This window comes from Cibotium barometz, chromosome 7, assembly GCF_041138505.1.
Source record: "Cibotium barometz isolate CiBa-2024 chromosome 7, ASM4113850v1, whole genome shotgun sequence".
Lineage (NCBI taxonomy): Eukaryota > Viridiplantae > Streptophyta > Polypodiopsida > Cyatheales > Cibotiaceae > Cibotium > Cibotium barometz.
In genome coordinates this window covers 47,445,463-47,459,439 of record NC_141052.1, presented here as the reverse complement: position 1 = coordinate 47,459,439, position 13,977 = coordinate 47,445,463, and the positions used below count along the sequence as shown (strand labels likewise).

The 13,977-nt window shown below is 46.6% G+C and overlaps 1 protein-coding gene across 3 annotated transcripts in view; it reads right to left on the bottom strand.

Annotated features, from left to right (window-relative positions):
* Positions 1-13,641, bottom strand: part of LOC147637100 (5'-adenylylsulfate reductase-like 3) — a 47,133-nt gene extending 33,492 nt beyond the window's left edge. For 2 of the 3 annotated variants that reach the window (XM_086800716.1, XM_086800713.1), the window contains exon 1: positions 13,333-13,641. In XM_086800716.1, coding sequence (XP_086656842.1) covers positions 13,333-13,551 — 219 coding nt within the window. In that variant the 5' untranslated portion in view covers positions 13,552-13,641. Of the gene's footprint in view, positions 1-12,853; positions 13,190-13,332 lie in introns of those variants that run through there. The other variant, XM_086800715.1, reaches the window with a different exon arrangement.
* Between the last annotated feature and the right edge of the window lie 336 nt (positions 13,642-13,977).

Below are 13,977 nucleotides of genomic sequence, written 5' to 3'. Positions count from 1 at the left end.
GCCTCTGTCGAAGAAAGGGCAATAGTTGGTTGCCTCTTGCTGCTCCAAGAAACTGCTCCTGAGCCGAGGGCAAAACTGTATCCTGAAGTAGATCTCCTCGTGTCTGGATCTCCTCCCCAATCTGAGTCACTCCAACCTTGGAGCTTGACTCCATTCCCTCCTGTGTAAAAGAGTCCCAGATCCTTCGTACTCTGCAGATACCGCAAGATCCGCAATCCTGCGTCCCAATGAGACTTCAATGGCGTCTACATAAAAGAGCTCAACAGCCCCACAGAGAAGCTCAAGTCCAATTTGGTGTTCAGCAACCAGATCAATGAACCAACCAACTTCCGGTACTGCGAGGCATCAACTGGCTCACAAGGATCTGTAATGGTTAACTTTGTGTTCGGGTCCATCGGCGAGGTAATAGGCTTGCAGTTCTCCATCCCAAAGGCCTCAAGCACCTCATGAACATACCGCTGCTGAGAGACGAAAAACCCCCTCTGGGTCTGCCATATCTCCAATCCCAAGAAGAAGTGGAGTAAGCCTAAATCGGTCATCTCAAACTCCTTTGACAAGGCAGCCTTCGTCACTCCAATGTGCTCCACATGACCGCCGATGAGAATGAGATTATCCACATAAAGGATGATAAGCGTGACCATGCCGCGTTCCCGAAGAGATACAGGTTCGGATCTGCAACCGATCTCTGAAATCCAGTCCGAATAAAGAAGGAATCAATCTTCTGATTCCAAGCCCTGGGAGCCTGCTTAAGACCATACAAGGCCTTACGTAACCTGTAAACCATCCCTTCCGATCCTGGAACAATAAAGCCTGGAGGTTGCTCAACGTACACCTCCTCCTGCAGGTCACCATTAAGGAACGCAGATTTTACATCCATTTGATACACGGGCCACCTCTGAGAAGAAGCAAGGGCAAGAACGGTCTGAATCGTGGACATCCGCGCTGTCGGTGCAAAGGTATCCTCGTAGTCGATGCCTGGCCGCTGAGCATAACCTTTAGCCACAAGTCTGGCTTTGTGTTTGTCCACCGACCCATCAGACGCGTATTTGGTCTTAAAGACCCATTTGACACCAATGACTGACCGCTTCGACGGCCTCGGTACCAACTCCCAAGTGTTGTTCTTCTCGATGGCATCAAGTTCCACCTGCATGGCTTTCCTCCAAGTATCCTGTGAAAGGGCTTCCTTTACGGAAGTGGGCTCTTTATCCCGCATGATACAAGACATCAAAGTATAGTTCACCTGAAGAAGCTCTGCTGTGTTGCTTTTATCTTGGACTCGATGTGATCTTCGAGGGCCGTCCTCTGTGGTCCACTCGGAGGGTAGCTCCGTGACACCTGACTCCCGAAGGGTGTCTAACAACCACCTAGGTACTCGAACAGATCATGGAGCCTCCTGTGGTCGCGGGGGCTCTACTCCAGCTGCGGGCTCAACCTCCTGTGATGACTAAGGTGGATCAACTAGAATGATAGACTGGGAATCATCATCAGACTCCTCTGGATCTCCAAGAAGTGGCGGCTCCTCGATAGTGGATGCTGGAACATGCTCGTCAAAGACCACATCCCGGCTGACAACAATCTCGTTCCTATCTGGATCATACAACCTGTATCCCTTGGAAAGAGAGTTATACCCCACAAATACCAGCTTGCGGAACTTGGAGTCAAGCTTCCCCCTCTGCTTCTTCGGAATATGTACATACGCGTCACTCCCAAAGACACGGAAGTGTGAGACATCGGGTTTCTTGCCAAAATATGCCTCAAATGGAGTCATATGGGGTACTGAAGTCGTCGGAGATCGGTTAATGGTATGGATAGCCATTGCCACAGCCTCACCCCAAAGTGGACGAGGAAGATCACGATGCTCCAGCATGGTTCTCGCCATCTCCACCACAGTCCTGTTCTTGCGTTCAACAACTCCATTCTCCGAAGGCGATCCGGTATTGGCCAGTTCCCTTTTGATGCCATGATCTGCACAAAATCTGAGAAATACAATCGAGGAGAATTCACCTCCTTTGTCAGCCCTGAGAGTCTTGACCTGAAATCCAGACTCTTTCTCCACCATCACGTGCCAATCCTTGAACCGAGCAAAAGCCTGGTCCTTCTGGGAAAGAAAGTAGACCCACGTGAATCTGGTACAATCATCAACAAGCAGCATAAAGTAGAGAGATCCTCCCAAAGATGGTATCTGCTGAGGTCCACACAAGTCAGTGTGAATCAACTCCAATGGTTTCGAAGCCCGCCTGGAAGCCTGCTTCGGAAAGGATTCCCTGTGCTGCTTACCACGTATGCAAGAGCTGCAACGCCCTTGCCTACTACCAACATCTGGCAAGCCAACCACCATCTGGTCCCGGAAAGCTCGCCTCAATGCATCCACATTTAAGTGGCCAAAACGAAAGTGCCATAAATCTCCGACCTGAGAACCTCTCAAAGTGGACAGTGCAGAGAGCTTGTAGATACCATTCTCCACACCGCCTTCCCAAACAACCTGGCCAGTCTCACGGTCCCTTAGAGCAACTAAATGCTCCTCAAATTCCACCCGAAAGCCAGTCTTGCATACCTCATGCACTGACAGAAGATGAAAACCCAGAGCAGGGACATAAAGAACACGGGAAGCATGCTTGCCCCCCTTGCCGTCGGGAATAATTTCCATCCGGCCCTCACTATGTATCGGAATAGTGGAGTTATCGCCAATAAAGATGCGACCTGACTGCCGTTTCAGATCCAGAAAGAAGTCACGGGATGGAGTCATGTGCCTAGAAGCACCACTGTCGAGAATCCATTCCCGGGTATCCTTCGCGGTGAACCCATCTGCCTCCTCGCTCGAAGATGATGAAGCATCGGAGTCCACCATCTCTAAGTGCACAAATGCCGGAGTCTTTGCAGCTGAAGCTGAGGAATCAGCACTCTTCCCTATCCGCTTAGGGCACTTCCACCAGTAGTGGCCTTTCTCGCCACAATCATTACAAGATCTTTTGGCCTTCAGCTTCTCTCGTTCTGAATCAGGCTTCTTCTCAGAAGACTTCTCCGGTGAAGCCTTCCCTTTGCCTTTGTTGTTATTCCGGCCTTTCGACCGTTGGCCAGTTAAGGCCTCCGAACCTCCGCTGTGAGGAGGGTTCGTGAAATGTTCCTCCTGGTCCAAGACCATTGGCACAAGCTCCTCCCAGGTTATGGTGCTGAGCCTACCACTCGTAATCAACGAGGAATAGAAAGCAGAATACTGACTAGGCAAGTGGGACAGCAAAGTGATGGCCATGTCTTCAGATGATATCTCTTTCCCAGCTTGTAGGACTTCCTGCTGAAGGGCCTGCAGCTTGTTAATGTGTTCCCGCATCGTCGAAGACTTTGCAGGGTTCATAACCCGCATCTGCACTTCCAAGGAGATCCCCTTCATGGGTGATACCCTGTTATACAAAGAAGCCAAGTGCTCCCATATGCCTTTCGCCAGCATCATGTGCTTCACATGATTGATCACTTGTGGTGTGCAATTGAGGAAAATAAACGACCAGACCCTGGCGTTGACACGATCCCACATGTGTGCCTGTGCCTCGCGGTCTTTCCTCGTCAGTAACTCCCCTTCCTCAGCTTCCGGCTGTGGAACCCCGATGATGATACCATGTCAGAATATGCAACGGAAATGATAACCAAACTTGGGTAGACAAGAGCAAGTAGACTGCAGAAAATAAACAGCACAAGAAACACAGAGAGATAGGTGTGTAAACTCTTCTCTATACACAAGATCCCGAGAAAACTGAATGAATAAGTGGTGGGGGCAAGGGGCCTATACATATGCCCCTGGGAGAGCAGTCGGCCAGCATAAAAGGTGCCCACGACTGCATAAATGCAGTCGGCCAGCAGAAAAATGCCCACGACTCATCTGTGTGCAGTCGGCCAGCAGCCCTGAAGCCCACGCATCACCTGTGTGCAGTCTGTGCAGTCAGCCATCCACAGGACTGCTGTTGGGACAGTCGGCCAGCTCTGGAGTGCTCCTGCCACCCTCTGGCAACCCTCCCCACCACTAGAAAAAATGAAAAAAAAAATAGGGAAAAATACGGGGAGTGTGGAAAAATGATAAAACACCTTATACAGGGCGGGCACACCCACAACAGAGGCCCTGGTGTATAAATATAGACAGGAGATGACTTCTAACAAAGGCGGAGTGGAGAATGGAGTTTACAAGCTTTCAGCACTCTCTCTCTCTCTCTCAGGTCCTCAAGTTTGTGATGAGTGGCGGTCTGGTAGTGGCCACTTAAGTGTGGATACGCTGCAGGTGCAGGCTTTCTGGGATCAGATGGAGGATAGCTTGCCAGTTGATGGCAGCAGTTGGCAGGAACTTTCCAGTAGTGATGTTGGTGGTTCTTGTGTTCGTCAGTCAGAGGAAACTGAACAGGTAACTTATGCTCTGATGTCTCGTAGTATTCAAGACAAAGACACTCCTGTAGATGAGGATGTTCTTTCCACGGAGACCCCTCAGAAAGCCAGGCAAGTGGCAGTTGATTACTTGCAGAAGGAGGTGGATTCTCCAGGCTTTGTGGTTCCGGATTCAGAGGGGGTGGTTGACAGGTTTCAAAAGGCCTTGCATGGTCTTCAGCAGGTTTCCAGGACTTGGCTTTGCACCGTAACAAGTGTTGATCCTTGTGAATAGTGATGCCTCTTTGACTTAGAAGCAGAATGGTTCATTGATTTGGTCGATGGACACCAGATTGGACGTGAGCTTCCTGATGAGGCAGTTGAGCTCATGGTTGCAGATGACTCTTTTGTGAGGCAGGATTGCGTATCTTGTGGTTTCTGTAGCATGTGAAGGATCATGGACTCTTTTGTTGGGTTTTATGCTGTGTATGCACCCAGAGGAGTGCTAGTGATCATCAGTAGGTTACTGGGGCACTTTTTACTTCAGTTAGTGGAGGTTTTTTCCCCCAGTTTAGTTCATTTTCACTTATATGCAGTTTATAAGTGTTTTGGTCCACCCGGCACATTTATGGCCGGTCATGTGAACACTTATCCTTTAGGGGTCACTATCATGTGGCTTGTACTTCATATTTTTCATTGATTGAGATATCTATTGCAGTCGTGTTCACTCCATCAGCTTGGTTTTCCACGCCTGTTTGCTTTCTGTAAACCCTAACCCTAACCCTGTTTTCTCTTCATTTGGTATCAGAGCTTGAAGCTCAGCTCTTGCCCTGCCCATACGCTGCCAGTACTCCTGAGCGCCGTACAGTTACTGTACAGCCCATACAACAGTACCTGCTAGTACTGTTCCAGCTCTGCGCAGCAGAAAGGTGCTTCCGTACAGTCAGCGCTGCCTTACTGTACCTGACCGTACACTGCGCCGCCTTCATTAACACCTGTGCGCCGCCTTCATTTCAGTACAAGTCAGCGCTGCCTTCAGTACCCGTACTGTACCTGCATACAGTCGCAGCAGCTGACGTGTACCTGCTCATACCCGACTGTACCTGGTGACTATACAAATCTGCGCATGCTGTGTACCTGCTTCAGTACCCGACTGTACCTGCTTCGACTGTACCCGCTGTGCGACTTCCAGATCTGCAGAGTACTCAAACGCACTGTTCAGTACAGTGCTCTGTCTGAAAGTACATCCGTCGTACTTTCACCGTACCTGATATTTGCTCCGTACAGTACACTGCACCTGCACAGTACAACAGTCATTTGCGTTGAAATCTCAACTCTGGTAAGCAGTACAAGTCTTGAATATTGGGCATTTTTATTTTCTCTGTGAAAATATACAGGCACAACAGGCAGATTTTCTAGCAAGGAAATATACAGGTTTTTTGCACAGTTTGGGTGCAGCAAATTTTGGGGCATTTTGGCATTGTGTACGCCATTTGCTGCTCTACTCAGTCATTGGTGCATTAAGCTGCACATTCAGAGGATTGAGAGTGCAGGCAGATTTGGGTAAACTGTATTCAGTGGAGTACAGTTGTTATCAGGGTTTTTTTGCTTTTGGGTTTTTTGGTAAACAGGTACAACATTGTGCGTAAAGCATAATGGCAAATCAACAGCAAAGTGATGTATTCACATATTTGTCTAAGGAAGACAAATTGGATGGCACGAACTACTCCTTGTGGAGTTTTATGCTGAAAAATGTGCTTGTGGCAAAAGGTCTTTGGGATTTTGTTAGTGGTGATGAACCACGTCCAGGTCCATTGGCTCCAGAGACTCCTCCTCAAGGGGGTGCTCGTGGACGAGGACAACAGGTACAGGCTCCAGGACAGCCATTGCCTGTTCAGAGAACAAATGCTCAAAAGACATGGGATGCCAGGGATGCACAAGCATTGTCACTCATTGCATTGTCAGTTCAGAGGTCCATTATACCTCATATTCGTTCAGCTGGCACTTCACAGAATGCATGGGTGACTTTGGAGCAAATGTATGCTGCTCGTAATGAGGCTAGGATCTCATTTTTGAAAAGAGAGCTTGAAAATCAGAAAATGAATGAAGGAGATGATATGTCTAGCCACTTGAACAAGCTGCAGGATTTGAGAGAGCAACTCATCAATGTGGATGAGATTATTCCTGAGACACAGCTTGTGTCCACCATCTTGCACTCTTTGCCAAGATCTTACTTGGCTTTCCATACCTCTTTGAACCTCAGCATGAGGAATGCTGTTGAACCCCTCAAGTATCAGGAACTTGTTGCTCTCTTACTACAAGAGGAGCAAATGAGGAAGAATATGAATATGAACACAAATGCTGAACAAGCATTTACTACAGTTCAAAAGGGCAAAGGGAAATCTCAGCCAAAGAGTGCAAATCAAAATTCAGGTGATGGTGGTTCTTCACAAGATACCAAGAAAGGTGATGGACAGCCCAAGAAGAAGGGAAAATGTCATTACTGTAAGAAGCCAGGTCACTACATCACGGAATGTAGGAAGAGGATTGCCAAAGAGAAGGCAAAAGAAGCTGGAATGTCTGTTAATGATGCTCCTAAAGCTCCTCCAGAGACTGCTTCTTTTGTTGAGGACAGGGATTACTGTTTCTATACATGCAACTATGATGCCTCTTGGTCTTCACAGGCACTCAGTATGACAGAGCATGCATGTACTTGGTATTTTGATAGTGGTGCCTCAAAGCATATCACATCTCGCAGGGATTTGTTTAGTCATGTTGGCCCTGCTCCTGTTGGCAAAACTGTTCAGTGTGCCAACAATGCTTCATATCCAGTGTGTGGCATTGGGGAGATTCAGCTTACAGCCATTGATGGCTCCATTCTCCGCCTTACAGATGCCTTATATGTACCAGGGATAAAGAAGAATTTGTTGTCCATTTCTTCTTTAGCACATTGTGGAATGCAAGTCCACTTTGATGATGATAAATGCATGGTCAGAGACAAAGCAAATGCCTTGACCTTGATGCTTACTGGTACATTATGTCATGGACTTTATGAGTTGGATGCATTTCAGCCAGTGGATCAGTCTGCTTATCATGCATTCACTCTTACTTCAGCTATGGTTGATGCGGAGTTATGGCATGCTCGCATGGGGCATGTAAATTTTGGTAGTCTTATGCTTATGCAACGACATAATATGTTTACAGATCTACCTCTCATGGAGAAGCCTCCAGATCACATTTGTGAAGGATGTATTTTGGGAAAAATGCACAGGTTTTCCTTCCCACGTGATCAGGCTCTAAGAGCAACTGCAAAGTTGCAACTTATACACAGTGATCTTTGTGGTCCCATGCAGACGAAGTCATTAGGTGGTTGCTTTTATTTTGCAACATTTATTGATGACTTCTCTCGTATATGCTGGGTCTATCCTTTGACACAGAAATCACAGGTATATGATGCATTTTTGGCCTTTATAGCACTTGCTGAGACAGAGTCTGGATGCAAGGTAAAAACTCTCCGTTCTGACCGAGGGGGGGAATATATGTCACATGTGCTGAATTCTTTTCTTGGGAGTAGAGGTATAAAACATCAGTATACTACTCCTTACACTCCACAGCAGAATGGGGTTGCAGAAAGGAAAAATCGGTCACTCATGGAGATGGCCAGATGTATGCTAAAGGCAAAAAGACTACCACATATCTTTTGGGTGGAAGCAGTAATGTGTGCTTGTCATATTTTGAATCGATGTCCCACAAAGGCATTGGTTTCTATTACTCCTTTTGAGGCTTGGCATGGCCGCAAGCCTTCTGTATCGCATTTTCGTATCTTTGGGTGCCTTGCATATGCACACATACCCAAAGAGTTGAGGAGGAAGCTTGATGATAAAGCCACAAAATGCATTTTTGTTGGGTATAGCCGTGAAAGCAAGGGCTACAGGTTATATGACCCACTATCCAGGAAGATATTTATCAGCCGGGATGTGATTTTTGATGAAAAATCAGAATTATCCATGGCTGGTTATGAGGCAAATCAGGCTGAAAATGATGTATTTGAAGGTCTTCTACCCATGGAGTTTCATTCCACAGTTGGTGATCCAACTCATGAGGGTAATGGACAGCCAGCAAATGATGTAGGTGGTGCAGAAATTCAGCAGCCAAATGAGCCAGAAGCTGAACCAAATATGGGACAGCAGGCACCACAGGTCAGACATATACCTAGATGGTATTTGAGGACACTACAGGACAGCCATTTAGAGGGTCCTCTTGCTGGTCGTACTCGTAGGGAGACAAGGACCAATGAGCATGCACACATCATGGATTTGAATCTGGTTATGGCAGCCAGTTTACAGGATGATGATGAGCCTGATTCGTTTGTGGATGCACGAGATAATGTGCATTGGAACAAAGCCATGCAGGATGAGATTGATTCTATTAAAAAGAATCAAACATGGGATTTGGTTGATCTGCCCAAAGGCAAGAAAGCCATTGGTACTAAATGGGTCTACAAGTTGAAAAGACATGCAGATGGATCCATTGACAGGTACAAAGCCCGTCTAGTTGCAAAGGGCTATGCACAGAAGAAGGGCATTGATTATGAGGAGACATTTGCTCCTACATCCCGTATGTCGACACTTAGGTGTGTCATTGCATTGGCTGCACATCGTGGTTGGGTTGTTCACCAGTTGGACATAAAGACTGCATTCCTACATGGGGACCTCGAGGAGGAAGTTTATGTATTTCAGCCCATGGGATTTGCAGAACATGGTCATGAGGGGAAAGTATGCAGGCTGAAAAAGGCCTTGTATGGTTTGAAACAAGCTCCACGAGCTTGGTATGCAAAAATAGATGCTTTTCTACTCACTCAGGGATTTGTGAACAGTCCATCAGAGACCACTTTGTATGTGAAGAAAGAAGAGACAGATCTGCTGGTCATCAGTCTTTATGTGGATGATCTCTTGCTCATGGGATCAAATGATGACAAAATTGCAGCATTTAAAGAGATACTGCAACAGACATTTGACATGTCTGACTTGGGCCTTGTACATTACTATTTGGGCATACAGTTTGTGCAGGATAACAGAGGCATTGGGTTGTTGCAATCACGTTATGTTGCTAAACTTCTGGAGAAGTTTAAATTTCAGGATTGCAAGCCTATTAGTACTCCTATGGAGCCTGGGATGAAACTGTCACTACAAGATGACAGTGTTTCCTTTGATGCCACTACATATGCTCAGGCTGTTGGGTGCCTCATATACTTGTGTAATACAAGGCCAGATATTCAGTATGCAGTCTCTCAGTTGAGTAGATTCATGCACAGCCCACGGTTGTCACATTGGCAAGCTGTGAAGCGTGTATTCCGTTATTTGCAGGGTACCTTGTCTCTTGGGTTGCTTTATCCTGAGGGGGGTGACATGCAGTTACATGCTTACAGTGATTCAGATTGGGCTGGTGATTTTGATACCAGACATTCCACTAGTGGGAATTGTTTCTTCCTTGGCGCTTCATGCATTTCTTGGCTAAGCAAGAAACAGACCACAGTGGCCACTTCATCTTGTGAGGCAGAGTACAGAGCAGCCTACACTACTACTGTTGAGTGTGTTTGGCTGCGTCGTCTTATGACTGATATGGATATTTCAGTGGAGGAGCCTACACCTATCTATACTGATAGTCAGAGTGCCATTGCTGTGGCCAGGAATCCTGTGTTTCATGCTCGCACGAAACACATTGAGATTCACTATCATTTTGTTCGGGAGAGACTCCAGGCAGGAGATATCAGTCTGATCTACTGTCCTACAGATCAGAATGTGGCAGACATCTTCACCAAGGCATTACCACGTCCGAAATTTGAAGCATTCCGCAATGCTTTGAATTTGTTTCCTTTTGGTGGATGATGTACAGTGATCACATATCACTCCAGGGGGGTTTGTTGGGTTTTATGCTGTGTATGCACCCAGAGGAGTGCTAGTGATCATCAGTAGGTTACTGGGGCACTTTTTACTTCAGTTAGTGGAGGTTTTTTCCCCCAGTTTAGTTCATTTTCACTTATATGCAGTTTATAAGTGTTTTGGTCCACCCGGCACATTTATGGCCGGTCATGTGAACACTTATCCTTTAGGGGTCACTATCATGTGGCTTGTACTTCATATTTTTCATTGATTGAGATATCTATTGCAGTCGTGTTCACTCCATCAGCTTGGTTTTCCACGCCTGTTTGCTTTCTGTAAACCCTAACCCTAACCCTGTTTTCTCTTCATCTTTTACACAAGAGGGGGATTGATTGATGTAGTCCGACTCCACGGTTGGAGTGACTCAGATTGGGGAGGAGATCCGGACACGAGGAGATCTACTTCAAGCCCAGGAGCAGTTTTATGGAGCAGTAAGAGGCAGTCATCTTTTGCCTTGTCGACGACAGAGGCAGAGTACCGGGCTGCTTGTGATGCTGCTTGTGAGGTGGTGAGGTTGCAGAGGTTACATGGCAGGATTGGGCTTCCACTGGAGGAACCCACGGTCATCCAGAGGCACTTTGTTCGTGAACAGTTCGTTGCTAATGACATCTTGCTAGAGTTTTGTTCAACGAAGGACAGTACAGTGGACCTCTTCACGAAGTCGCTATCTCGGGATTTGCTCAGGTGGCACCCCAGCTCCCTGTGGTTGGTTTCACAGCCAGGAGCTGAGAGGGGGTGTTAGAAGTCATCTCCTGTCTTTCTATAGACACCAGGCCTTTGTTGTGGGTGTGCCCGCCCTTGTAGGTGTTGTTCTCATTTTTCGTCACTCCCCGTATTTTTCCCCCATTTTTTCCATTTTTTCTGTGGCTTGGGTGGCACTTCTGTGGTGGCAAGAGATCTTGGTAGGTGGCCGCCTGTACCTGCAGTACCTGACTTCAGTTCTGGTGCTGGCCGACTGTGGTACAGGTCGTGGACACCCTGGCATTGCTGGCCGACCGGGTATCTATGTGCTAGTCGTGGAGATCTAGGCCTGCCGGCTGCCTATGAGCAGGCCAACTGCAGTATTGGGGCCGCCTCTCTCTCCATTGCTGTTTATTTCTGCACTTGCTCTTGTGTTTCCAGATTTGGTCATCTTCTCCGCTGCGTATTTTGACATGGTATCTTGTATCATTCCGGGATCTTGTGTATATAGAGTAGAGTTACACGCCTCTCTCTCCTTCTCTTGTGCTGTCTATTTTCTGCACTCTACTTGCTCTTGTGGTCTCAGATTTGGTTATCATCTCCGCTGCGTATTTTGACAGTATCCTCCCACAACCTCTGACTAGAGACTAGAAGAGTGAGAACATCCCAAGAGAGGAGCGGATATGCAGAGTATGCACCATAGAGGAGGTAGAGGACGAGGCTCATTATATGTTCAAATGCCCAACGTATTATGAGATAGGGGGGAGATTTCATTGCCTCTACCGGGACAGTTTCGGGCCACTAGCATGAGTGGTGCAGCATGAAGACCAAAGATGTCTCAGGATGTACCTAATAGAGCTCGGACAACATAGGAACTTAAAATTAAGAGGACATGCTGAGAGACAATGCCAGCCCATACAAGATGTTGCCCAAATCATCTCTTCCCCTTATGATCACTTGTTTCCCGCCGCCCTTATATGAGGCGAGTTTGTATCTAGCCTGTCGTGGTTGTACTTAGCCCTTTGTGGCTGTTTTTTCTTTGACTAATTTAAGGATCTTTTTCCTGGAAAAAAAAAAAAAAAAGATGTTACCCAGAGATCCATCACTAATTTCTTCACGGCACAAGTATCCACATCAGCCACCCATGCCAACGATGTCGCATCACATCAGCTCATACCAGCCGTACACATGGGCCATTTTCACATCCCAGAGGAGTCCTTAGCGGCAAGCCTACTCCATCCTCCGTGCCAACCGCCCCCAACCCGGAGCACCGAGGATCTCCACCACACAATGACAGATCCATGAGATTCTCCGACGAGATGACATGCCCTCACCATGTCATCAGGAGACTTATAGAATCATGTTTAAGTTTTCAGTTTTCACTTTCTTTTTTAGTTTTTCCATGGCAGTGTATACCCATGGTATCATTGTACTACTATTCACAGTCTCATAGGCCCTTCGGGTCTTGTGTAGATGTTAAAACTTAATAGATCTTTATTTCTTTCTTTCTCCAACCCCAAAGATCTCAGCCCTCCACTCGCCAGCTGTAGATCCAGGATATCTTTCGACAACATAAAGAGCTCTCATCGCAGGAGGGATACTTCACTGCCCTACCTGTGGGTATGCAGGAGGATGGTATCGTTGTATGAATCTTGCACTATCTCCACTACACACACTGGCACCTTGTCTAAGCCACACGGCTACTTGTACTCACCCCTAATTGACACGCATTTCAGCATCCGTAGTTAGTTTTTTTTTCAGTTTTTTCTTCTATGACTCAGCATTTCTCATGGAAATATTGTACTACTTTTTTGTTCTCATAAACTTTAATCTCTCTCTCTCTCTCTCTCTCTCTCTCTCTCTCTCTCTCTCACGCGTGCACGCACCATGCATTAGGAATGGTTGAATCAGTTGAGCTGAAGGAAAGCCCTAAACAGCCTAGTATATATAAAACCAGAAAACTAGCAGCAACCTGCACAAATAGACTTCACTAACTATGTTTTGCTCGTATTAGAAGCTATTTGAGTTAATTGCAGATAAAGACTATCAAATAGGCTTTGATTGAACCGGACCATGATTTGCTTGCCTATAGAACTTAATTGCAGAAATGGAGCCAAATATCTTAGGGTTTTCTTACCTTTGAAACTGTTGATGTGCACAGATGCCATGCTCACAGCTCTGGAGAGGACACTCATTTTCTTTCGATGTCCAGACTTTACTAACTATGTTTTGCTCGTATCAGAAGCTATTTGAGTTGATTTCAGATAAAGACTATCAAACAGGCTTTGCTTGAACCGGACCATGATTTGCTTGCCTGTAGAACTTAATTGCAGAAATGCAGCCAAATAACTTAGGGTTTTCTTACCTCTGAAACTGTTGATGTGCAGATATGGCCATGCTCACAGCTCTGGAGAGGACACTGATTTTCTTTCGATGTCCAGGCGATGTCTTCGAAGATCTGCTTCCTGCACAGAGGTGGTGGTGGTGATGAGCTGCGCGCCTGTTTGCAGCAGGACATGAACAGCAAGAATGACAGCAGGCATGCTGATGAAGCTTTGGCAGATGAAGAAGGCCCCTTCACCATGTTCGGACAGGTTTCGTGATGTAGAGACCCCAATACAGCACATTCAACAAATAATAATAGCTCTGTGAGGCCAAATTTAAATCGCCAAATTATATGAAAAAGCTTAGAAGCTTTGGAAATAGGGAATCATTAAAAGAATTAAGGGCATAGATGATAACCTTTAGGCTAAGGGCCTAGCGGTTAGATGGCCCCACACATCCACTAATGATGTCATCAATAGCCCATGGCCCCATCTAATAATGATGCCATAGTACCCCCCCCCCCCAAAAAAAGAAAACATTTTCTTGGAGTTTTCCTTTATCGGGCTCAAATATGCTCGTCTTTACTTTATACTAGTGTAATGGCCCGTCTCCGATCGGTAGGAGTTGGGCACACGGTACACCATTCAAAAGACAAACATACAAAGAAGGCATTTTGGCACTCTCT